General features: G+C 29.1%; 1 protein-coding gene across 1 annotated transcript in view; it reads right to left on the bottom strand.

The window, feature by feature from the left end:
• The window catches only part of LOC136984324 (multiple PDZ domain protein-like), a 120,908-nt gene that overhangs the window by 31,130 nt on the left and 62,022 nt on the right, over positions 1-27,756 (bottom strand). The window contains exon 8 of the mRNA XM_067281257.1: positions 17,945-18,283. Coding sequence (XP_067137358.1) covers positions 17,945-18,283 — 339 coding nt within the window. The remainder of the gene's footprint in view (positions 1-17,944; positions 18,284-27,756) is intronic.

The raw sequence follows: 27,756 nt of genomic DNA, 5'->3' as shown, positions 1-27,756 counted from the left end.
GAGTTCATTACTGAGAAATTTGAATATGCGTGTTCAAATAGCAATAAATCTGGAAATATATAAATTACTTTTTTAAGTAAATAATTCTTTATCTTAGCAAAAACCTGATAATTTATTTGAATAAATATAAGTTATGAATATATTAACACGACTGATTAATGCGAATCTAACAATTGTAATTTTTATTTTTAAAACTCGCAAGTCATTATTATTCGAAGCGTTTATTGAAATACATTTTCCTAACTCTTTATGCCTGGAATAATTCTTAGTCAAGCGAATTTCCGTAAATATTTTATCTCAATCATTCATCCTACCGTATTACGTAAAGAATCTATGTTTGAATCCGATTCGTCTCTCCATATTTTTCATAATCGATCCCTCACAAATGCTGCCCAAATCAATGAAGATCGAGCCTGAAGTAAGTAATACACAAAACTGATACTTGTAGACTAATATCTGTTAGTCCCGCAGATAACAAATCAATTCAATTCAATAACTTATTGCTTTACTTATTAACTCGGATGAACATTTATATCAAAAGACGATATTTTTGTCTTAAATAAAATATCAAGAATATTTAAACAGATATAAAATATATATCTGTAAATAAAATAATATAATATCTTTTTAGATACAATACTTTGTATTGTATCTAAAAAGAACTTAAATATGTATTGTACTGTATATAAACTTTCACGAAATAATCGAATGGTGAATAATCAAAATGAATTTATAAAAAGGATTCTTTTTGTAAATTCATTTCGATTTTATAGTCGAAAATACATTTTAAAAAACTGCATTACACCGAATTCTTGTTGAAATCAATACAGATTATAGTAATCGTGACTCGTTAATCATATGAAAACATTTTCAAAAAATAATCGCCAATCACAGGCTATTACACCTTACACAAATGTTAGTGAAACCATTTTTTAACGAGGCAAGAAAAACATGAAAACAGAGATTAATTATTTTCGCAGCATTCCAGTGCTAAATCAAAACTTTAATTTAGAAAATTCTTATTTCGAGGAGAATTGAAAAAGACTTATGATTAATTCTTTAACCTCGAAGAAATTACACGAAATTTCATTGTATCACATTAAAAGATCATTTATTTAGTAAACCGTTATATTCGGTTACACAATTTTTTTAGACATTTCAAAATAAAATTTGATAATAACGTTAAAATATAGCTATTAGATTATTTTTTTATCATTATATAATTTGTAATATAACTTGTAAAGAACACGAAAATAAATTTAATTCTGTACGCTAACAAAATAATACAACGAACTTAACTTTTCATGATATTTTTAACAACTGCGAGAGATACCTGTCACGCTACTTCCGAATGATTTATTCATTGAAATTGTCGACTGTTCAAAAAAAAAACAGGATAAAAAACAAACTATACAAATTATTAAGTATTCGAATAATGTTCGAAGATCATTATAGATGATACGGATAATTTCTTTGACATATAAGAGGGAGGAAAAGGGCATAAAAAATAAATTTTAAAGAGGAATCATCAAAAACATACTTTAAAATTCTTTTCGCTGTTACTGTCAATGTAGCAAATAAAATGTCAAAGATCAAAGCATTATATAATATATAAGATTTCAAGAAATCCTTTTAAATTAAAATAGAAAAATTATGTCATTAACCTTAACTTATACCGTTTTCTTTTGGCTAGGGAAGCCAGATTTTAAAAATAGAACTGTTAAGACGTATGTACATTCGTTCTCGTTAAAACATATCGATAGTTTAAAAAACAAATTTTATTTACTGTTCATAGAAGTATTAGTATTATTATATCAATAATAAATACTTTAATTATATTAATATTTTCGAAATTCTACTCAAAAATCATTCCAACGAGCTTGTAACTGAACGTAAACATAATTTAAAAGCTAATTAACAGATAAAATTGCATTTATATAAAAGCACAAAGTTTTCGATTACGCGATTTTAGATATTTAAATTTCATTGTTAGGAGAATAAATCCGCTTTGCTAAATCGTTTACTATAATTACACCTTTTTTTTAAAATTTGAAAACAAAGAACTAGAGAATGCATTCACTAGAAGCGATTAAATAAAGATGAATATAGAAATCAGCCGAACACATTTTTAAATAGATGTAACAGTATTTTGATTATTAAAAATCAGAATACTGCTACATCTATTTAGAACTGTCGAACTCACACTACTTTATGAAATAATAAAAGGGAAATTATTTTACTTTGGCCTCTGTCCAGGAAAGTATAAACTTAAAGTATAGAATTTCTACAACATTGCAATACTATCAAATTTTCCGATTTTATTAATAAAGAACTTGCTATTTTTTTATAGAAATTATGAATTAAATTTTTTAATTAAAGTATTTTTTTGGATTTCTATACAGAAGAGGCTGAAATAATTTCGATTACACTGTAATAATAATCAATCGCAGGCGTAGAAATGTTACTTTAAAGAAAGACCAATGTGTATTTTTAAAGAGTAGAAATGAGAAACTGGGTCAATATATCTGGAGATTAGAAATCGAAAATGATTCTTACCGGAAAATATCTTAGCCGTGCCAGTTTTGTCGTCATCTTATATGAAATACTCGAGAGAATCGAAAATTTTATAAATCAATGACGAAGTGAAATAAAATGTCCGGGATGGCAAAGATTCAGTCTATAAACAATTCAGTATCGGTTTTTAATGGTCGGAAGAGAGAAGATTTTAACAATATGCGAAAATTATTTTGCAGATACTAACAAACGCATCGGTCCCATCGAAAATAATCGATATTCGTACAAATCATCTATATTCAAATTTTTGTTTTCTTTTCGACTACATTAGGAACTTCGCTTTCTGGTATTAAAAAGAAAAAACAAACAATGCAGCATGATCACTTCTAATGTAAAAAATGAGATTGATATATGACTGACAATGAAAATTTGATAGTTTTATTTATTAGTTATTTTGAACTAATAAATAAAACTATCAAGTTTTCATTTTCAGTAAAATATAAAACTGAAAACTTTTTTCCTTTTTATATTCAAATTTTAAATGAATCAGCTGAAAAAGTATTGTTTTAGATTGTGAAAAAGTGAACAATCTACGCTGCTTATAATTACAATTTATAAGAAAACATTATCGATGATGAAATGAAGAACTTTTGTTTAATTCGTCGTTAATACAAAGAACTTTACGATTTAAAAGGGCACGATTCCAAATAAATTCGATAGGAATCAATATTTTTATAACTCAAAATTCCGAGAACTTGATTGATTGACGAAAGCAGGCAACGGCACGCTGTGGGCTATAACGGCTGGAAACAATTAGTTGGTTATGGAAGGACCTGACTCGCAACGAAATTGACGAGCAAAACTTCCGAGAGAAGAGAATTTCGTTTGTATACTTTGTATCATTATTTGAGGTTGATTTACATTATGACATGCAATTTGTCCGAAGTGCGGAATATTGAGCAAAACAACACCAAGTCAAATTCTCCGAAAAGATTGAAAAGGTTGAAAAGTTTCTGTTATATAAAGTTAATATATACTTTTGATTTACATATCTACGCCTGAAGAATTATAGAAACTTTATATTTAGCATAAAGAGTTATAGAAAAACTTTTCATTTTAAGAACTAACTGCATCATAAAAATTCTAATAAATTCTTTTGTATTCTAATAAAATTAATAAATAAATGTGCAGTATATCTATATATACATATACTGTTATACTGCGTGAATACTGTATATACACTGATATACTGCATACATACTGTTATACTTGAAATGAAAAGTTTCTTTATATAAAGAAACTTTTCATTTCAAGTATAATACTACTCAAAAATTTAATATCTTCGGCCGCTATCACTTGAGCTAAAGAAAAATAGTTCAAGAACACGGCACGAGAGATATTAGAATATTGAGCGATCGGTAGATTGTTAAGTGTTCTGAAGATAATTATTGAAGCTAATCAAAAATTACTTCGATTAAATAATATACAACTTTTCATTTCATTACCCTTATTTCAAATACTAAAACTTATTAATATTAAATATTACTCTATTGTTTAATTTTCATACAAAAAAAAACTTTTCAAAATTTTTTATATTTAATTTAAATATAACGATGGTGACGATGCTAATGAATGTCACCAGCATTGGAAACTTGAACGAATTAGAAAGAAAGCTGTCCAGTAATTTTCGTAAATATTTCGAATACGATCTATCTTAAAATAAGTAGAAACTGCTTCTAAAGTTACAATAAAGATTGTCTCAGCTATTCAATTAATATCACAAAACCTTATAGAAATAATAAAACATTTCAACGACTAATCACATCAAGATTGTTATTCTGCTACATTCCACATTCCAATTAGAACTGTTTTCTTAATTTCATACCCAAAATGGTCCGTTTAAAATCAAATCCAAGTTGGCCGCTTTTGTGACGTAGAAATATAATTTAACAACTGGATCTGAAAAAGAACACCGATTTGTTTTTAACTGAAACACCACTAACAGATGATGGTTATTATTAAATTATCACGATTTCATCTTTAGTATTCGAATTGTAAAAATTCTCACGAAAAATTATAGAGTATATAGGGCCTATATTTATAAATATGCCTTTTACTCTTAACTTTAAAATTACACCTGATAATATAACATTCGCGACAGAGTTAATCGCCTCTAAATATTTTAATTTCTTTCAGTGCGGTGCAATAAAGTCAAAACTTGGTCCATTTAACACTTTTCCTTCATAGAAATATTTCATGTTAAGAAATTATCGATTCCCTTTTGTGGTTTTCTTCCAAAAATAAGCATTACAGTGAATCGCGTTTTTACTTACTATTAATATTATAATTTAAATACATTATTTATAGATATATACATTTGTTGTAAATTTCGGATAGATAAATAAAAAAAAGTACAAAGTGCTGAAAAAAGAAAGGCTGAGATTTTTTTGAATGTTTGGAGATTTTCTGCGTGATCAATCAACAACGGACTATGCAGCCTAGCCAACGGACCTGTTCAACTAGTCAAGCTCACTCGTATAGTACACATTATAAATGGCGCACTATCCTCAATTCATACCTGTGAAGTATCACAATAAATCGATGTAATTCTAATGATTCGAAACTTATTCACCCCAGCGGCAAATGAATTTTACATTGAAAGTTGTATCTAACCGGAACAATTTCGAATTTTCTGTCAATAGAAAACTGCTGAAGTAATTTTATTGATTCGGCAGTTCAGTTGATGCTTGAAAATATAAAACTTTCTACACTTTACTCAATTTTCATAAAAATATTTCATTACGGTATATTTAATTCTGTTTTATTACAACGTAATAATAAAATTATTATTAATTCTTAACCTGTATTTTAAATAAAATTAAATTTTTCATATAAGACATAGGTATCAATTTTATCTGTTGTAAGAACTGTCTGATTCTCAATAGTGCTGGCTAAATGAATAAAGGGGAAATCGAACTCAAACCGATTAAAATGATTTCTCGTCAGAACCGCCATCGAATTGACCAACGTTAATTTCAAACCCCGAAAAATCTCATTAAAATACACAAAAAATTACAAATAACTTATCAATAAACGTTAAGTATACATTTTTATCTACAAAAGAATCCAGGAATAATGAATTTTCCAATATTAATGTAATATCCAAACGAATTCAAATTAAGTATAGGCCTACATACAAATCTCTACAATCGAATCCAGAAAATTCTACTTTTTTTAATGTAGATTTTAATAATAATAATAAATGTAACAATGATTATAATTAACGAATACTTATATTGGAGAACAGAAGAAAGTATTTTCTTAATAAAAATCTAACACTTTTCTCCCGAGATGTAATCTCAACAACGATAACAGGAAAAACTCGGTTTGATATATATATTTTTTTCATTACCTCAAGGGAATGTGAACTGGAAATTTGTTTCGGCCGGACGGGAGAAAATCAGATCTGTGTCCAACGAAACGTGATATGATAGATACGACCCCGAGACATGTTTCATATTCAATTGACTAAAAATTATTCGCCTGATGATATCGATTTTTCCTTCCTCTTTTTTTTTCTTACACTGAGTTTTGAAAAATTTTAATTTGAAGTTTAACAGAAACGAATTATGAAATCGTAAACGAACGGGATAAAATTAATATTGATGTTACAGGAGGGTATTTTATTTCAAATAATGTTTTTGAATCGATATTCCGAATATAACTGAAATAAGTTATACAAAATAAAATGTATTCAACAGAAAAGAAGAACTGCGAAAAGTAAAATACGACCTATAAATGAAGAGTGAAACTTTTAGCGATTTACAGTGATTATTGAATCTATCTAAGTCGTTTACTTCAAAAATTAATGAATTGGACTGAATTCTTTGGCAGAGTTTTAGGAATCTTGTAGGTCACATCGCTTCAATTTCGACCATTACCAGCGGATCTAAACTGTAAATGGGTTTCTACCATCGGTAAAGAGAAAGGTCGGTCTAACTAAGCTAAAAATCATGAAGTTTCTAACTGGATTCAGAGCTCGAATCACTCGAAGGAAAGAAATGTATTTACTAAAAGGCTGTGTAGCGGGCGCAAAAACTAACAGTTCTGAAGATAAGATTGCTGCCTAATTAAGACGATAACTACTTTATTTATTTACTTGGAAAGCGATTTATTCCATTTCCCCCCTAAAAAATACACCGCGGCCCCGATAAAATTGAATGAAAAGTAGTTTCTCCAAGAAAAATTTGACTAAATTTCATCAATTTTCTATTGATTGACTAAGATTCAATTTGTAAGTCTTAGGAATGCCTCATTAAAAGAAAAGATAATCTTATTTTCTCGGATTCACTCTAAGCGATGATGAAAGAATAATGTCTAAATCTAATAAATAAATAAGTGGCTCCGGAAATTTAAACAGAAACAATTATACTCTCCGGAATTTATTATTGTTGTGGTATAAAAATTTCGAATTATCCAGATTATCAACAATCAATGCAAGAGATTTAAAATGGTTAGCAGATTAGAAATGTTAGAGATTTAAAAATTGTAACACACAATGCATCGATCGTTGCAAAATCAGAATTCAATCAAATAATTAAGATCGGCCACTAAGCGAGTTAACAAAGAAAGGTTGAAACCATAAAACGGGAAGAAATTTCACGTAAAGCAGCAGACAGAAGTTGGAAAGAAAAAAAAAAGAATTGAGACGATGAGAGGAGAGAACAATTGAAAGGTAGTAGCTACTAAAACACCTTTTCAATCATCAGAACTAAAGTTAGTTGGAAAATTTTGCTAAAAGGACATATATCGATCGACTTGAATCAACTTCGAATCCCAACGACTGAGTGTACCTCACTTCTATTTTAGATTACAGTTAAAAGTGTAACGATGTCGATATACGGAAAGATAGATTTATTTTAAATCTCAGCGCGCGGGAAGAATCGGAAGTTTATCTTATCGGAAAGTGTACATTATCAGTACTTTGCGTGAGTGGTTTAAAAAAAAAAGTATTAATAGTTAGATAAGCTCAATTAATTGACGTTTACAACACCACCACTCCAAGAAATACGGAATAAAATTTCCTCCCATCTCTTCAAATACACTAATTACTAAATGAGTCCATCAAGAAATAATCAATCCATCCAAAGTTTAAAGAAGAAAATAGAGAAATAAATTAACAAACTTCAAACTTCAATAAAGATCCAAACGAATACGAATGAAAAGCTATATATATATATATATACACACATATTTAATTTGTATGTAATACTTTATTTCAATAAAATTTGAAAAGTGCATTTTTATTCTTTTTTAAAAAAGATACTTCTACCTTAATATTAAAAAATAATAAAAACTACATTATTAAATTCCCCTCCACGATGCTCATTAATTTCAGTATTAATGGAAATTGGATCAAATAACGAAAGCAATTTTAAAGGAAACAACCCAACTTGTAAGAGCTGAAAAATATTCGATCGACATCTCTGTAAAAATTGAAAAATTGAACGGGGAAAGGGAAGAAAACAAGAAACTGAGAAAGAAAGCAATTTCAATTTAAGATCGATATCATTAAAAGTAAAGTAAATTCAATCTAAAAATCTAAAAGCACAATAATTAATAACTAAATTAGGCTTAAAAAAGTATACCGTAAATGATTTTTTTTCACATTGCAAGCGTAATTTCAGTGTTCAATTTTAGAATTGTTATCGACAGATGATCGAAACATTTTCATACAAAATTCGATCAATTTTTTATGGCAGACTTAAGCTATCGTCATCGAATTTTATTCGAAACGGGACTTTCTTAGAAGCTATCCCAGTAACAATTCATTTTTATTTTAACAATTTTGAAACGATATTCCGAGAAATCTCTCTTATAATACTATTACCTGACAATCCTTAACGCGATTCTATTCAATCTGATTAATTAATCTTTAAACGGGGGTAAGAAGATTTATGTCAACGCTTTTTAACAATAGAAAGAAATTCGGCTCATTTTTCCACACGTAAAAGCACGCGTAACCGCACAAATAGCATTTCAAAGTAAAAATTAATGACCGATAGATCAAAAATTTTCCTTCAGGCCCGTTGACACGATAGTGACCAATCCCATAATTCCAGCAGAAGAATGACTGTGACGACTATCTGTATCCAGTTACGGTCGTCAAGGCAACAATGTAATTCTGTATCATCGAACTGCAACTATATATTACTAACAGGAAAGGAAAAAATAAAAATAAATAAATATCGTCACTATCCTACTTACTTCTTTTATGTAAGGTACCTATACGACGAACACAACCACACTACACCTGCCAGTGTCATTCTTACGCTCATTCGCTAGTCGCTATGGTAACGCATTGTGAACGTGGTGACAGATAATATTTATTTTATAACATTCGTACATGGTCTGGCTATCTTCGCCGTCCAATACACATGGAAATAAACTGAAAACAAACTCGATACTTTTGACATTTTGCTGCTGCTTTTGAATCCTGTTTACGGCTTTAAAATTTATACCCGTGATATTTCGGATAATATAATGCATACGTAAACGTCGCGATTTTCTGCAGCAAAAACGGAATTTTAAATAATTCCTCTCGCCCATTCGTTCTAATCACAATTCCTCCTCATTCTTGAAATTCACTCACCTTACGCGAGGGTATCGTAAATTTTTCATAAATAAAAACGAGGAACACGTCCACGCCATTAAAATCCGACATGGTCGATCAATTAAAAGCGCGAGAAATTCGTGCAAAAAATCCCAATTTAGTCAATATTGAAAGTTAAAGAGGATTAAATGAGCTTACAGACCAATCATGGCTAAAGCTTATTTCTCGGTAGTAGACAAGAAACAAATAGATTTGCGAAGAAGATAAAAACTAGCAGCACCTTTTCTTTATTTGTCAGTAAACAAAAGACATATTACCTTTCTCAGTCGATGGACAATCGTCAGTTACTCTCACGGGAGCTACACTGTTGTTCCAGTATAAATTAGACACCCCCCTCTTTCCTTTCATCGTCTTCGTCTCCAAGGAGTCGTTTGGAGCATCCAGCGCTAGAACAATTTCCCGAAATTACACGAATTCAACGGAAACGACTTAGCTAAAACTCAAACAATGCCGGGCAATCCTCTTCAGAAGCAACCTATTATGTAATGCCTCTTCCTATTGTCACAGCATTTTTAAGTTATATTATTCATTAAATTCATTCTTTTCACTTTTTTCTCTTCCACTTTTATGATATAGCTTAAACGAGCTCTGATATAAAAACATGTCTTTTCATATCCGACTGGACTGGATATATTTTTCCTTTCAGTAAGGAAAAAATATATATATAAAATGACATGTATTTACTGTTATTTTTCGTTTTTGCCTGAGGGAGAAAGAAAGACTATGATACGGAAAAAAGAACTTAACCAAAAGACAGACAATAGAAGCTGAGTGACAAATAGCTGGGTTGCGAAAAAGAATCTTCTCTTTCCATCGTCATTTATCCACATCACACCCCCTGCCAGCAGGAATCGGAAGTTTCGTTTAAGTCGGATATATGATTTTCTTCCCCTTCATGTTTCATCTTATTTCCTACATTAAATAACATTTTCTTCCAATAACACGGTAATATATCTACGGAGTGAAGAACCGAAAGCCTACGAGTAATTTTCAATCGTTTAATCGAGGAGAAATTAGCTTGACGTGACAAAAATTAAAGGAGAAAAAAGTCATTCGATCAGAACAAAAATTAAACACTTAATATAAGAGAACTGCAAACAGAAAATATTCGTTTTCTTCTTATAACTAAGTTGAATCTCAAGTCAAGTCAACCACTCAAAGAGCTATGTCAATAGCTCCACTACAAATATAAAATATATATATATATATATCCATTTTCTCCAATGAATAGAAAGAAATTCTCAGATGAAGTGATTCACTTGTAGATTTGCAATATACTGTAAGTACGTAATAAATAATAATTTTTTAAAAAAATAGTCAAGATAAAATTTTAAAATCGACTCAAATGATACTTTTTTTTTACAAAATTTCAACAAACGATTGAAATTAAAAGCTAAATTTAAACTCCTTTTCCCTTATAAAAAAATAAATAAATAATAAAATACACGAGAAAATCCGAAAAAATACCATAATTTGATTCTTTTCAGACGTCCTCTTCCATTTATATTTCGTGTGTGCTTTGAATTCCGTAAACTTTTTTTTTTATAAAAATATAAATAGTCGTTACAAATTTTATTTCGGTATGAAGTAGTACTTATCACTAATAAATTTCAATTCTATATTAAATTTTAAATTCTAATTTTCACTTAATTAAATAACGATTACCCGGATCTGGGTCTAGCGTAATAAAAACATAAATTAATCATCAGAAGTTTCGACCAAAGAAAACACGCGATTAAGATTCCACCAGAGATCTGCAGTAATTTCAACAATACATGCCTAAAATTAAATTGTAATAGTGTAATCCTCGATATAGTTATATAACAGAATCAACTTTTATTAATCCGGTATAATCGTATATAGTTTGATAAACATTGTACGTAATACCTAGAAGACTAACTGGCCTGGTGAATTGAGGATGAAATTCCTTTCGTGATGTATTGACGTTATCAAAACAATTCAGCATAACTTAAAAGGCGAACGGTATGAACAGAATTTTAAAAGGGTATAAGTCAAACATATAAAGTTATATATTGCCATTCGTCTATCCAATACTTATTTTTATTGAGGTCAGTTGCAATCAAGGTAGTTACTCCTAAAATCATAACTACACAAAATTAGCAATCGATATCGTAATTAAAAATTTATAAGTGTTTAATTTTAAAATCCTCGTTAATGTAAACTAAGAAAGATGATTTGAAATTATTGTACAATTTTATATATTTACATAAGTAAATTTTATAATTAAACATTGTGCTCATATATATATATATATATAGGCCTATATAAACATAACAACCGTGGTAATTCTTTATTACATTTGTTAAATACTTAATTTTAGATTGCAGGAAGCCTTTCCAGCAATTTAAAATTGAATGACCCCCATAAAATCTTCATTAAATTGATAATTTGAAACTACGTAAAATCCATCATCTGTATACGTGAATGAATTCATTTCCGGTATATTTACCGCTATTTAAATATTTCCTAACTTACCGCAGTATTTTGATTTTATATTACAGTAAAATCTGTGTAAAACAGAATCGCGCGGTACAGAATATTTTTTCCGGCTTGACAGAATTCTGTTGTACTCGGGTTCCGTTTTGGACAGGTTTTACTGTACTAATTTTTGTAACTTATGAACAACACACACAACTTCTTAATCCGTTTGAGTGTGGCTTGCCCCTGTACATTATACTATTCCTTTAACAATAGAGTCGTGCAGGTCGTCTATTAACTGCTTTTAGGGGAAAAGTTTTAAATTGAAATAATGTGACTTCCAGTTTGCATCGGAAGTTCGTATATAGTTAATCAGAGCCTCCTGTCCCCCTAAGATTGCCACATCTGTTCTCGGATTTCATCTATCTAACTCTGTTCTCGAGATTAAAGAAAGACGGACGGACGGACGGACGGACGACAGTGGGAATTTATAGATCTACAATTTTTTTTTCAAATTGCAGCCCCAAAACTATCAATATTGAAATTTAATACAAACCTTCTGTTTTTTTTAATTGCTGAAGAAATAATCTGACCATCTTCGGAATATAGAACTGATAATAAAATAGAGATTTAGAGCAATTTTATATCCAGAAGACGGTCTATCAAGTAGAATGATTTCGAATAAAACATCGCTGTTGATGGTATGATTATTTCTTTATCAATATTATTAGAAAAATAAACTTCAATAGAATACTTTGTTGGTGTGTGTAACTAATCTTTGTTTATAATTTGTTTAATTTAAAAAAAGCAACATATTTTAAAAAATAGTTATAAAGAAAATATTTTCAGTTTACTACACTTGATATAATAATTACGAAACACAATTTCAAAAAAAAAATATCTGTAACAATTGAAATTTTAATACTTCTGAAGAATTAATTCTTTTATCAATACCTATTTTGTTTCTCTTCGTGTCTTTAATTATTGTTATAAAAAGTGTACTATTTCAATTGAAGAATAAAAAAATATTTAAATAATTAGTCAACTAATCCAATTTATTTTTATATTTATAAAATTTAAGTTGTTGAAAAGTTTATAAGCAAATACTTATTCAGTCTTTAATATAAAAAAAAACAACTGAAGTCATTGAGATATACAGTAACTCCACAAACTTTGAAATCATTGTAAATAATTTTAACATTTGTAAACAAAATACTAGCGATATGCGTGCAAACATTTACTTATAAAAGAACTACAGTATAAATAGATTAATTCAAGTAATAAAAAATGTAAGGACGACAAAATGCTTATCTTTTCATAAGGTAAATCGTCATCAATGTGAGAAAGCGAGCATGAATGTTTTGAACAAACATTAATTCTGCAATGTGTTCTATTTATCTAGTTAGAAACAATATTTGTGTGTGAGTGAACAAAACATATCAATTGCATTTACACAAAGATAACTACGTAGGCCTATGTGCTATATACATACGAATAAAGAGTAATATTTATTTATTGAATTTTTCAAACAATCTTAATCTTTCATAATTACCAAAATCACACTGATATCCAGTATACATATCATGGTAATTTTCACTCAAGCGAATAGCTGAAAGCAATTATTCATCTTAAATAGGTCGCGAACTCTCCACAGAATAGCAATCATTTCATCAATAAAAAAAGAAATCAATGCGATTAATTTTAAAATTTTTATTATAATTTGCGAAATATAATTTTTATTCATAAACGTAGGGAATATTAGCTACAAATCCAAAAACTATCGTAATTATTTACGATGAAACTATTCTCATTTAGAGTGCATATGTTGAAGCATATACAAATTGAATATGAAAATTCATCTATTTTTATTGATGTAAAAATAGTAGTGCCATAAACTATCGTACAGATTTAATTATTTTTGAATATCTTTTATATAAAATTGTGCAATTGGTAACTTTATTCACTCATATACTAGTGCCGTGACTATTTTGATGCGTCAAACCACAAGAATGTAGTCGATCACCGAAATATTCGTATTGTCGAAAAGCCTTAAAATTATTTAAAAATTGAATATAAATACAATTCGAAATTCTTGAGATTCGTGATACCGCGACTCATAATTTCATGAAGTACAATATGAAATTAAGCAGCTTCCATTTTTAAGCAATTAATTGGCTTTAAAAATGATTACATTTAATCCTTCTATAAAAATCTACTTTATTGCAATAGTTGAAATCAATTAAATTAATACTGATAAAAATATTTTTATCCGGCTTTCGTAGTTATCCATTATCCGTTACATATTGTATTCTAGAATCTAAATATATACTGTATACATACAGGCCTATAAAATTCAATTTTACTTTTCAATAAAATTTGTTACAACCTAACTAATTCTTAAATGTATATTTAAAAGAAATTTCTATTATATATATCAGCTCAGTTCTTATAGATTGATATTAATACATAAAAATAATAATAATATGTATCATAAATCCAAGATATTCTTTATATATCAATTTATTTTTAATAATAGAAAAAGATAAAACTAGAAAAGTATTTAATTGGAGTAAATTTGTGCTTAAGTTTCACCAGAGTGTCCTACTGATCATTAATCATTAAGACTAAAACCCAATTAGGCTAATATTCTATGTAATTCTCTAGAACTTGACCTCGTTTTTTTTTTCTGGCAATTCCCTTTCGATCCGATACTCCTGTCCGTAGTTAACTCAGCACTTCCAGATATAATCTACAAATTTCAATACTTCAGCGTCAGGATACTTTTTTAAAAATATTTTTGCTTACCGGTTAATTTTTAGATAAATGACTTCAGGAAAAATACTTAAGATAAGCATTCGAGAACAGTCAAAATTCTGATAAACTATCTTATGTCAGGAAAGTTTAAAAAAAAAAATTAACTCCAGTAACGACCACATTAAATACCTTTAAAAAGTCACATCATAAAAATAAAAATCTACATCATTCCGGGAAGACTTCACTGTAGCTGAATAGTAGTAAACTGATATCCTCAAGTAGAATTCGTTTTACAGTGTATTTTCATAATTGAAACAATTGTTACTATAATTAAAAACCCACTTTTACTAAACGAATTCGAACAAAAATATTTCATTCTAACATATATCAAATTTTATGTATCAAACAATTTCATATATATATATATATATATATAATATTTACAACAAAATTACTAATTAGATAGGTAAGCACATTTCATAAAAATTAAATCATCTTTTAGAATTTAATCAGGCAAATAATTTAAAATCATATTTTACCAAACTTCAACGTTCATTTTAGATTAAGAGTATAAAATTTAATTCAAATATTTGTATATATTCTCTGTTCGTAAACATAATTTTCATGCATATTATAACCTTGAATAATTTAAGTCTAATTACCTGAAACCGTAAACAACTGTATCATAAACATACATTAGATTGTACTGCTTCTTTATGTAAAAACAAATTTTTATTTAAGACTATCGGTCAATAAATGATGAGGTGTGAATTTAAGTTACTAGCGTCTATAAATATTTAAGACTGCATCTGACACAATTCTGCACTTTTTTTTTTTCTTCTGTCTAATGCGTTCTAAAAACAGATTACAGAATCTTTCCAGAGATTACAATACTAAAAACCAAATTTTTTTTTTCCTTTGAAAATATTAGTAATCAGTGCAGTTGACAAATGAAAACGATTGTTCAAAATCATTAGCATTTCTTTAAAACGATTAAGATTATAAAAATCGTTTTCGCTGTATATCAAAGAAGTTTATATATATATTACAGAAGTATAGTAAAAAAAATTTTTTAATAATCTTATTCACCTGATAAAGAACTAATTAATATTCGATGAGTATTTAATGATGATCGAATTTAAAAATCACTGGATTCTTGACACATTCATTTCTCTGATTATTGTCTTTTTGTAGCGAAAACAAATAAATGCTACTACAGTAAAAATTTTAAAGTTCTATTATAAAAATAAAAATCTATAACAAGTAAAACAAAGTATTTATTCATTTTTTTTTTGTAAATTGCTTTATTATTTTTTTTTAAGATAATTTTTGAAATTAATAGTATTAAAAATTTCTTTTAATAATAATGATTAGCTATTATTTTACGTACTAATTCTGAAATAATTTCGCTTCAATCGTAATTAACAACATTATCGCATCTATATTATTTATTAGTTCTTCTCTTGGCTTTACAGTTAAACAAGACTGAATATATTATGGTATTTTTCAAGAATTTTTCCCCAGTGCAACTCTGTTCCCTGCTAGAGAAATGTCAAATTATGTTGTTGTCAAGTTATAATCCTTCCGTTACAATTCATCAGTTCAATAATTATTTTAAAATCATTGCAGTTTATGTTATTATTATTATTATTGGAAATGCGTGATGTTTATCTCGCTTAAATATATGATGATCGAAAGGTCAAAAAGTCATTTTAATTTCACATAGTATCATCATTTCTTAACATAGTTTTGATTCAATTCCCCACAGGTTTTTCCCCATGTTATAATTATTTTATACTGTTTCATTCGAATGTATTATTTATATTTAGAAGTAATAGTACATCTAGTACGTAAATACAGTACATCTTGTTTTTGTTTCGATAAGATAGATTCAGTGTGTTATTTGAATCTGTTAATAAATTACTGACTTTCTTAAAAATTTATAATCTTAATTCGTCCACTAGTACGTATCTATTAACAGGATTATAATAAATTGAGGACATTGAGGCATATTAATTTTTAAAAATTTGTTTAAAAAATTTAATGCGTGTGTCTTTGAGGTCGAATAATATTTAGATAAATATGGTAATTAGGCTTTTATAAGTTATGCAAATTTATGATAAGAGAAAAATGTTTTAAGTATTATATATCTAAAAGATTAATTAAGGAATCAATATTTAACCATTTATATTTGTTTATCTTACCATGTATACTTCAATTAAATTTAATGGGAAATTAAATAGGTCTTTTTAAATTTTAAAATACAGTACCTAATACTTTACTTAAATCACATATATAATTAGTTGAATTCTAAAATTAATTTCGATCTTTCATTAATCAAAAATTACATATACATACAGATATTTACTTACTTAGAAATTTAATATAATATTTCAAATTTCGTTCTAAATAAAATCAATTATTTTCATTTTTCATACAAAAATTATAACATTTACTTTAATTAAATAATACTAAACTATACTATAAAACGTTAGATTTAGTAATAAAGCGTATAATTTTTGCATTAAATTGTACAAATTCTTTAATTATCTGATAATTTATCTTTATGATAATCGAAAAACAAGAATAGAAAATTTAATATTACATATTTTTTTTCCGCTTATCATAATGAAAATGCTCGTAAGTTCATCTGGTATTTTAGAACACATTTATATATACACTTTATACATATATAACACAATTATTTTGAATGTCTAATAAAAATCTGTGAAATTAGGTAAACGATAAAAAGTTAAATTATGCAATATTTTTTTTAATATAAAAGCATATTAGAGGCTCGGCTGCTATAAAGAAATTGATTTCTTTTTATTTAACGTTTAGAGGGCTTAGGCGCTTATCATTAAGACACAGCAACAGAACCTTCAAATTACATTAATTTTCCCACGAATGCAAATTTTAATACCTGTTTAAACTAAAAGAAATTCATTTACAACTCTTAAAATTCTGATGACGAACGAAAAAAGTACTCGAAAATATAAAAAAAACAAAAAATATATTAAATCAAAGAAAAAAAATTTAATTATTTTTACTTTTTTTTGATGAAACTATTTTTTAAACGATGTACTCAACAATTTAAATCTATAATTAAAATCATAAAATGTTATTAAGATCTCTTTAAAAGCTAATATTTTACGTAAAAAACTTTATAAGAATTTAGGTAAACTTTACGTAAGAAAATTATGAATGAGAAAAATATAATCTTGAACTTCACTCAATATCAGTTTAATGAAAAATATTAACAAACAATTAGTTATAAATCGAATATACTTCAGGAAATAATTAAATATGATCTAAATAAAAATCTATGAAAGCTATTTATATATTACTTTTATTAAAATAGAAGTAAATACTCTTTCCAAAATGAATAAATTTTAAATTTAGTATTTTTTTTTTTTTTAATAAAAGATTTCAGCCAGAAGATGTATACAGGTGTATGTACTCACCCTAGGCCAAGTAATCTTATTCACATAAAATTCCATTATCACAGCTCACTTTCTCCATCCCCAAACAACAAAAAGTCTTTCTCGACTGCGTAATACTTACCTCTTCTCTTACATTGTCTTTGATGTGATTGATATGAGACAGATCTGATGACCTGATATAATCGGGTACATTTTCTCCAAATCCATTATGGGCTTGCTGGAACATAGTTAAGTGGCGTTCCACTTCTTCCGGATCGGCTAATATTCTAGTTGGCACTATGGGAGCATTGCTATGTAATGCGTTGTAATCGGGAGAAGTTGGATCAACTGGTCTAGCTACAATAATTCTGACATGACTTCCCGACTGTCTCAGAACGGTGGCTACTTCTTCGGAACCCATTCGACGCAAATTAACATCTCCTATTTGTAAAATGTGATCGCCACTACGTAATCGGCCATCCTAAGGAAAAAAAATCCACTTAAAAAAACATGTCTAAATGCTTTAAAATACAATAGAAAGATTAAAAATAAACAATAAACGATAAACAATTCATTAAATTACACTTAAATATTAACAATCCCAAAAAATTCTTAATAAAATCACATTTTTCCATAATTTCATCACAGAAATTTATTTATTTAACTGAATAATTAACAAATCTTTAAAAAATTAACTTCACTAACGAAATGATTTCTAAACATTTACTCTGCCATTTTTTCCCTTAATATATATTTATTTGTTTAACGAATGTCTGATTCGACGTTTCTCTGTAAATAATTAAATATTAATTTTGGCAGTATCGATAATGAATAATTAAATCCAAATTCTAAATACATTTTCAAAATATATCGAACCCCATAACTATTTATCTTTATAAATACCGAACACAGATAAAACTACTACTACCTCATTATCTCTAACCAGTCTATCGTAATTTATAATCCAATGAGTTCTTATTAAAATGATTTAAAACACACTATAACAGCTATTATGCCCATAAAACACACTAGAATTCAATCGATACTTTTTTTTCCGCAAACTCCAGGTAAGTGCAATTTTCCTTCCCCTACGTAATTTATTTTCGTTCTCATAAACAGTAATACGACTTTATCAATCTAATTTTGGGTTTAAGCTGATTTTCTTATACAGCATACAAAACAGACATCGACATCGATTTTTCTCCGTAAAACATTAATAAAAAATGCTCTGTAAAAGAAATTATTATAATCGAATATAAAATAACTGAGGGAAAATTCTGTTAGACGACAGATAAAGGGAGTGGTACGTTAACGCCCGAAATTTCTGTAATATTTTTATTGATCAACACCATTCCTAAAAATACTTTTTAATATCTAGTAATTAGTAGATTATATTCGCATTAAATACATGAATGGATAAGATAGCGTTTGCAATTGTTATTCAAGTTCATATTTCGAAAGATCATCTACTTTAATTACATACAGAGAAGAAATGGTAATGCACTGCTTTTCCGTTAGTTTATATTCGATTCAGACTTCATTTTGTCGCTGCAGGCAGTATCTTAATGGATCACATCAATTACAACTTGTTCTTCGCTGAAATATTACAAATCGCGAATTCTCGTTTATTGACAATATATTTCAATAATCTGCGAATGACAGTCAGGCCGCCTTTGCCTTGTATTTTTTTGCTTCTTTCTGTCAGTTTGAACAACCGCTTTCTGTTCTTTAATTTAAAAGGAAAAAAAAAAGCATAAAGAATATAAAGAGTTCACTGAGCTAATTTTGTTAAAAGAAGTATAAAATGTCTATCTGTTCTCTGTTGATCGACTATTTCGTTTCTATACATACGTATACAGATCAGTCTGTGTATTCATATATAAAAAGATTTGGAGAGTGAACCGAGAATACAACACAAAAGCCATTGTAGTTAGATTGTGGCTTATTACTACATTCACTTTGCTTATCTCGCTAACAAATAATTATATTATAGCATTAACGTTGTTTCGCTAATTAATTTTCCTCTTAATTTATATCTTATCGATCAACTGTTTTTACTGTCGATAACTTCATTTTGTAAAGCCATTTTTTAAAACTATAAGATCAAATTTTTTTATATTTTTAAAAAATTGAGAAAAGGTGTGGATTTTCTTTAATGGGAACTTCCCAAATTAAATAATAAAACTGGTATTAAAACTTAGAGAAATTTCTCTTGTAAGTGATCAAATGCTTAAACGCAGTACGTAATAAATGTGTAAATCAGCCTTGAAATACGCGAATAAATTATGCGAAATATATATCATCTAACGGCGATTCGATCGAGTCAATTAAATCTTTTTTTTTTTTTTTATAAGAAAATATTTATTTAGTAGAGACGGTAATCCATTAGATGAAAACAATGTTTGTCTTCCGTACTATTGACATAACAACAAAATTATTGATCCGTGCCCCGTGAACAATCAATATGTATTTCTATAATAAATTCAGCTTATCAAACAAGCAAAATTCGACAGAAAATAACACCATGTGTACTAAGTGGTGCCATCTGTTTCGGAAAACGTAAACTACGAAAGATTTTATTTCTTTTTATTTTTTAACCGATTTATTTAAAAATTATTATGTGAATTAATTTTCGTTTTAAAATATGTTTTCTTATATATTTTATTAGGAAAAATAAGTTAACAAATTTTTAATTTTATACCATTCAAATACGTTCTAATTTTTAATACAAGATAGAACACTAAAAAACAATAAATTCATAATGCACTGTAGAATAATAAAATCACAGTGCGGCATATTAAAGATACGAATGCGTTAAAAAAAATTTGATTTAAAAGAGAAAAAAAATTATTATATAAAATATTACATTATGCAATATTTCAATTACAATTTATCTTCAGAATAGAATTGTGTTACGTTCTCAAATAATTCATCAAAATTAATACGTAAGCAACTCTATCAATCATATTAAGCTGTCGCCGCTTGATGTTTCCTTGTCTCCAGCAATTTGGACATCAAGAGAACATCAAAACGCGTACACTTCCCTCCTCTTGAAAAAATTTAATATCCAAGTAGACCTACACGAACGTTAACATTTCATGCTTATTATTTTTGCATGTAAATTAGAAATCGACACGTTAATCATTAATCGATATTTTTATCATTAATAACTTTATATCGATGTTCTTCAAAAGATGTTTTAATTACAAATGCAACATGACTACAAAATTATTAGTCCAGAAAATAATTTATAATAATGTTAAATTATTAAAAAATATTATAAAAACTCCTTAAAAATTCCACAAAAATATGATTATTATTTATTATTATTACCATGCAAAGATTCCGAACAATTTTTTTTTTTTTTACTCCTATCAACAGGTCAATGGGAAGATATGGGTGAAGATAAAAATAGACCAATGTAGTTATACATTTGAAAAAGTTTTTGATTCCAAACTATTACTAAAAAAAAAAAAAAAAAAAAAAAAAAAAACAGTTCCATCTTCTTTCCCCCATTCTCTTGCCAAATAATGAAAATTGTGGGTAATTTACAAGAATTTTTCCTTTTCATTAAATAGAAAAGCACACTACTACACACAACATAACTACCATAAACATCACATTATTACTATATCTACATTTCATGAATTTTCTAGCCATCCTCTGCTAGCTGTGAATACCACATTTTATTTATCACTTTTATCTACCTGGGTGAAGATTTATCTTGCCTTGTCCATTACCATCCATCTGGAGAGAGAGTTATTTTTCTCTCACTGATCACAGATTCGCTGCAGAACCTTTTCTTCTAATTCTCAATTGACCTTCTTGTACCCTCCTCCTGCCAAGCTCTTTGTTTCACTCTATCTTGATAGCCTTAAAGCATCATGCTTGTGCCTCTACTCAAAAATTTGCTTTGGATGCACTTGAATTTCCATGCTGCTGCTTTTCCAGAGTTTTCTTTTGTGCATGCAACTGCATTCAGTTTAAATGCAACACTAAGTCTTCTTGGTTATTCTGATCGATATCTAGTTCACTGATCTGTGCAGAATGGAGAGCTTGAAACACAAAATACAGGAAAATGTGCCCACTTATGTATTATTTATGTGAACTTCAGTTGAGTCTCATGTCATAGGAAAAATATTTTTAAAGTGTTCCCACAGGAAATTTACCACAGCATATACAGAACACTATAAGCTACACTAGATGCAGGTAGGAATTTAATGACACCGGCATCTAGTTAGCAGTTTAAACTAAATAGCTAACATTTGTAGGAGACCTGGTGTCTATTGAAGGATTTATAGTATATCTATTTTACTAGAGCAGTGAGAGTGTGCTTTTCTGATTAGTGCCCTCCCTAAAAGCTGAAAATTTATCAGGGTACTTTTGCTGGTACTCTGATAAATTTTCAGCTTTTCTCAAACTCAGTTATCCTCAATTTCTATCAAACTTTTTCCATGAAATTTCTTGAACTTCCAGAAAGTTTCCAGAACCCTTATCAAAGTAAGTTAATAATAGCAAAGAAATGTAACTTTATATTTCTGTTTAATTCCATTTGTTCTTATAGTTGTCGAGATAAAAATAATTCCTATTCCAGAATATAATGACAGCATATCCAGTTTCATTACAGTCTGATTCAATTTTACTTTTTTTCAAAAAAGTAATTAATTTTTCTCATGTAAAATTAAGATATAAATATCCATCTTGCCAACAGCCAATCAATGAAATTGATCTGTCCAGAGACTAAAAATAATTTGCATTCATTTACCTGATAAAGATATTTTCAATAAATAATAAGATTTTGTCTAGAGAGTGCATTTGTGCTTCTTAATTTTGTCAATTGATCTCACTAGTGTTTAGATGAATTAAATGCTACAGATACTGCATTACTACTACTTTGTTACATAAGCTGTGTAACTTGCTGGATAATTTTATCTTTCTTTCTCAGGAGATAGATATAAGGATTGCCTAATTGAAATGAAAAGTGGACACATGTCATATTGCATTGTGCAAAGGAGAAACTGGTGACCACCTTACAGGTGGGTAAGTTCAACATAGGCAAAGTTTAGGCTGCATTAAGTTTTACAGGAATAAATGTTATCTCCAGTAATTGGCAGATTAATGTTAAGTTAGTTGCAATGGAAGCATCCAGAATTAAGCAATGGGTGGAAGTTTGATTTTTAGTGGCTGAAGGGAATAGGAATGCAGACATTGTTTATGATGAACAGCAGTGAATAATTAGTACAAAGAGCTAAAGAGAAGGCTGCAAGTCAATTCAGAATAAATTGAGACCAGGTCAAGTACACACCATAATCCCTGCTGTGGATGACAAAATAAGTGACCAGAGTTACAAATCATACAATCAGTGCATAAACAAATTTGAGCAAAGGGATGGGGCAAACAATCATCTGCCTCCAATTCAGAAAAGTTGGTGCACAATGGGTACTGAAAAACCTCATAAGAAATCACAGGACTACACAGATGTTGAGTCTACATCACCTGACACACTATAACAAAGATCTTGAGTTCCTCCTTAGTATTGTTGCAGGAGATGAGACAAGGTGCCACCGTTACACTCCCAAAATGAAGAACATGAGCAAGCAATGAAAACATCCATCCTCTCCAGCACCTCAAAAGTCCATAATGATGCCCAGTGCTGGTAAAGTGATGTTGACTTTTTTTTATTATTGCTATGACTACTGTTGTTGACTTTATGCCACACACACAATAATCAACTCAGAATGCTATTGCAAAACTCTGTCACAGCTGCACAAAGCAATAAAATCAAAATGCCCAGACTCCTCTAACAAAAAGTCATCCCACTTTACGACAATGCCCATCCCCATATGGCAAGTACAACCATTGCCACTTTACAGAAATTCTGCTGGGAGATACTAGAACATTTGTCGTGTAGTCCTTACCTGTCACCATGCAACTTTCACATTTTCAAAACTCTCAATAATACTTTGTGAGGACAAAGATTCATGTCAAATGATGAGGCGAAGGATAGAGTCAAAGAATTTCTTTACCAACAACCACCAGAATTGAAGGGCATTGATCCATTTGTGAAATGTTGGAATCTTTGTCTGAACAAACATTGAGATTTCTTTTAGATTCACAATTAATTTTTTGACAGTTCTGACATGTGTCCACTTTTCATTTGGGCAACCCTTATACATCCAAAGCTGCTCAACATACTATAATGCAGTTTCTGATTATGGAGAGAATGCCATCAAACAAATTCACAAGCACATGAAGAAGGTTTATGGATCTGCTTGTCTTCCACGCAGTAGTCTACTGTTTTTCAGTAGTTCTAATTCTTTTTCAGTAGTCAAACAAGCATTACAGACCAGCCAAGACCAGGACATCATGTTGTGCTGTTTCACAAACAACAATTGCAAATGTGGATACTATAATAAAGGCCAACCAAAAAAAAATCACAAATCAAAAGAATTTGTGAATAGTGCAGATGTCAGTATTGGAACACAACACTATCGTGTATTTACATTTTAGATATCATTTTCTTCAAATGATCAAGTGTATGAAGTTATAAGAGAACTAGAGTCTTTATAAGAATGCAAAGACTTATGCAATACTAGGAATGCTGTCTAAATGCTGACAACAATTATTTTTAGATATGTACTGTTACGATTCTTTCATGCAAAGTCTCACTACTTAAGCCAAATGATCTTGCCAAAATTATCGGGCTATTTTTGAGCTATACTAATAATTAATTCATTCAACTAGAAGTAGGTGACCTCAGTACTTATTGAAGAAACCTTATAACTGTAAGAATAAAGTACGCATACTTGATGTGTGAGAATGGCAAATCATGCAGTCACTTTTGTCATCAGAAACACTTAATATCAATTTATATACAGGGTATTAAAAAATAATAGGTTCCATTAAGTTTAAAAAACAGGTTGAATGAACATAACACAACAAGAAACATTTCCAGTTTTCACAGAAAAGAGAAAAAACAAAAACAGCTGCATTGCAAAGAAAAAGTGTGCTTAGGCATATATGATTGACAGATAAACTAATACCAGATAATTTGACATTGTTTTGTATCTGTTTGGTTCTTTAGCTAATGAGTGATTTTTCTTCTTTTTTAATTTTCACAATTTAAAAAAAAAAAAAAAGGTAACTGACAGAATTACTATATTTGTTACATGCTTGACTTCATTTCATAAAATTTTACATTTTTTTCAATTTTTGTGAAAATTCCATGATTTCCCATAAATCAGGAAGGTACCCACCCTGTTTATATTTTGTATTTGACAGGATCACTAGATAAGTATGTATAACAGATGGAATAGTTAGTTAATAAAAACATCTGATAGATGAAATCTTTTAACTCCAGTTTTATTTCATTTTTATGGAACAAAAGTAAAAAAAAATATTCTTCCATTTTCTTATCAGTGTATATAATAATCTGGCTATAGTTCTCCCTATTAGTAGTCCATTTTTCTAGATAAAGTGATAACTTTAAGTTGAAAAAATATTAAATAACGTAAGCTTTTAGAGAACAAATTAGAAAGGCACATTTCCACTGTTCTAGCAGAATAAGTTAGATTTTGCAGTAATTCTTTGTCTCAATCTAATATACAGTCTCTGGCCAAATTATTAGATGCACTATACTTTTTATGCAAAACTTAATTATCAGCTACTACAATTTGGTCTTTGAATATTTATTACCAATGAATTTAACCTGTAATGTACAGTTTACTTTATTACATAGGTGCTAACACAAAACAATATATTTATTAAAAATTTTTGTTTTTATTAACATCAATAGTAAAAAAATACAAAATTGCCATTTAAATTTTAGTATTTTGTTGAGCCACCTTTTGCAGCTATGAGAGCCTCAATCCGGCGTGGCATGCTGTCGATGCAAGACTGGACCGTCTCCTGCATTTGTGGATAATGATTACACACATGGATAATTTTTTCCAAAAGCTGCATTTTGGTTGTGATGACCTCTTTGGCCACTTCTCTCTTCATGAGCTCCCACACATTTTCTATGGGGTTCATGTCGGGACTATTACCCGGCCAATCCAACAGAGGGATATTTTGCTCTTGTAGATATGTTTTCACAGACCTGGCTGTGTGGCAGGGAGCTCCATCTTGCATAAAAATAAATGGTTTCCCATTTGGGAACCATTCTCTAACCTGTGGCAGCAACCGATTTTGCAAGACTTCTTTATATTGGTCTTGACTCATGGTGCCTTTTACTACATACAGGCGCCCAGTGCCCTTGCCACTGAATGACAGACCAAATCATTACTTTCGTGGGGTGCTTAACAGTCTGAATGACGCAGTCAGAATGAAATTTTTTGCCTCTGCGACGACGAGACAAAATGAGCTTTGTTGGCTAAAATTTCAAATGTGCTTTCATTGCTGAAACAGACCTGAGAAAACAAAGAAAAAATATCTTATGAATCAAGTACCTGCTGTTAATTTGTCTATTTTATAGTAAATAATCTATTTAATGTTAAATTACCGATTTCCACAAGTCTACAACATCCTTATCACGCCACTGTTTGGCTCATTCCAAATGCTTTGCTTTCATTGCAACTGTTAACTTGGGTTTTCTTGCTGGTCGGTAAGCCTTAAAATCCAGATGTTTCAATTTTCTGCGACCAGTGCACTCAGAAGCATTCACATTTGCATCTTCCAATTGAGATTTTATTGATTTAGTGGTAGCAAATCTGTTTTCTAAGCAAATTTTCTTAAGACATCTTTCTGACCTTGGGGTGAAAATTGGCTTTCTGCATCATTTATTTTTTCTTTTTGGACTCAGATCTTGATCTGATTCAACATTTTTCTTTATACGTCGTACGCTAGCTTCAGACACCTTCAACCTTTGTGAAATTTCACGACTGGAATACATTTTTGTATTAACGAGGGCTTTGACTTCAGCTTTTTTACATGGTGAAAGGTACCCCTGTTTGACATGGACAAAGGGGTTTTTGCCCACGTCAAAAGATCACAATTGATTATATCTAATTGGTAAAAATACTACTATCGAAGAAACAAACACTTGCATAATTGTATACCACGAAATAAATACAAAAGGTGAACAGAAACACGTCCAGACCAGTAGCAAGCGAGAATGCGACAAACACATTCGTACTTGTACGCTACACTTTAGTGTCTAAGCTCTGATACCTACCAATAAATTAACATTGTAATGAAATATAACAAAAATAGGTATACAATGACATTAAAAAATAAGTTTTGTTTTTCAAAATTATGATTTATAAGATAGACCTACACCAGACCGAGTATAAAACATGTAATTATGAAAAGTCTGTAGTGCATCTAATAATTCAGCCAGGGACTATAAATAGCCTCAAAGAACACTCAGTTACCATCATCATTAAAAAATAACAACTAATTTGCAAATTTATAATTTAAAAAAAAAATTTTTTAATAAAATCATATTCCACCATAGCAAAAACTTTTAAATTGGTTAATTTAATAGAGTTTTTTCTTCATAATTATTTTTCTTTTTACTCTTCCAATATATATAGAAATGATTTGCTTTTAAAACTGAAATTTAAATACAGTCAACTTGTCTTAAAACAAGCACCAATAAAGCAAATTTTGCTGTTGTCCTGGTAAAATGCCATTTTCATTGTGTTAATTTTCACATGATAAAACAAACAAAAATTTTACTATAATTCATTAAACCAAACTGTAAATTATCTTCACAGTCCTGGAGCCCACCAGTGGCCAAGTGGTCTTCGTTCCCCAAACACTGGGAGTTCGGTCATGGGTTCACGCCTCACTCAAACAGGCTGGTCTCATGGAGTTTTCCAGGTTTTCTCTACATCTGTAACACTTAAACAGTGGCCAGTTCCCCTTAAAAACCTCCCAGAAGGCATTTCCCCTAGGCAGATTGCCCAAGTGTTGCATTACCATAACTTAACAAACAAACAACTTCACAGCTCC

Source organism: Centruroides vittatus, unplaced genomic scaffold (assembly GCF_030686945.1).
Source record: "Centruroides vittatus isolate TY-2023 unplaced genomic scaffold, ASM3068694v2 contig_913, whole genome shotgun sequence".
In the NCBI taxonomy this organism is placed as follows: Eukaryota; Metazoa; Arthropoda; class Arachnida; order Scorpiones; family Buthidae; genus Centruroides; species Centruroides vittatus.
Note: the sequence above shows the minus strand (reverse complement) of the source record. Positions and strands in the feature narration are given on the sequence as shown.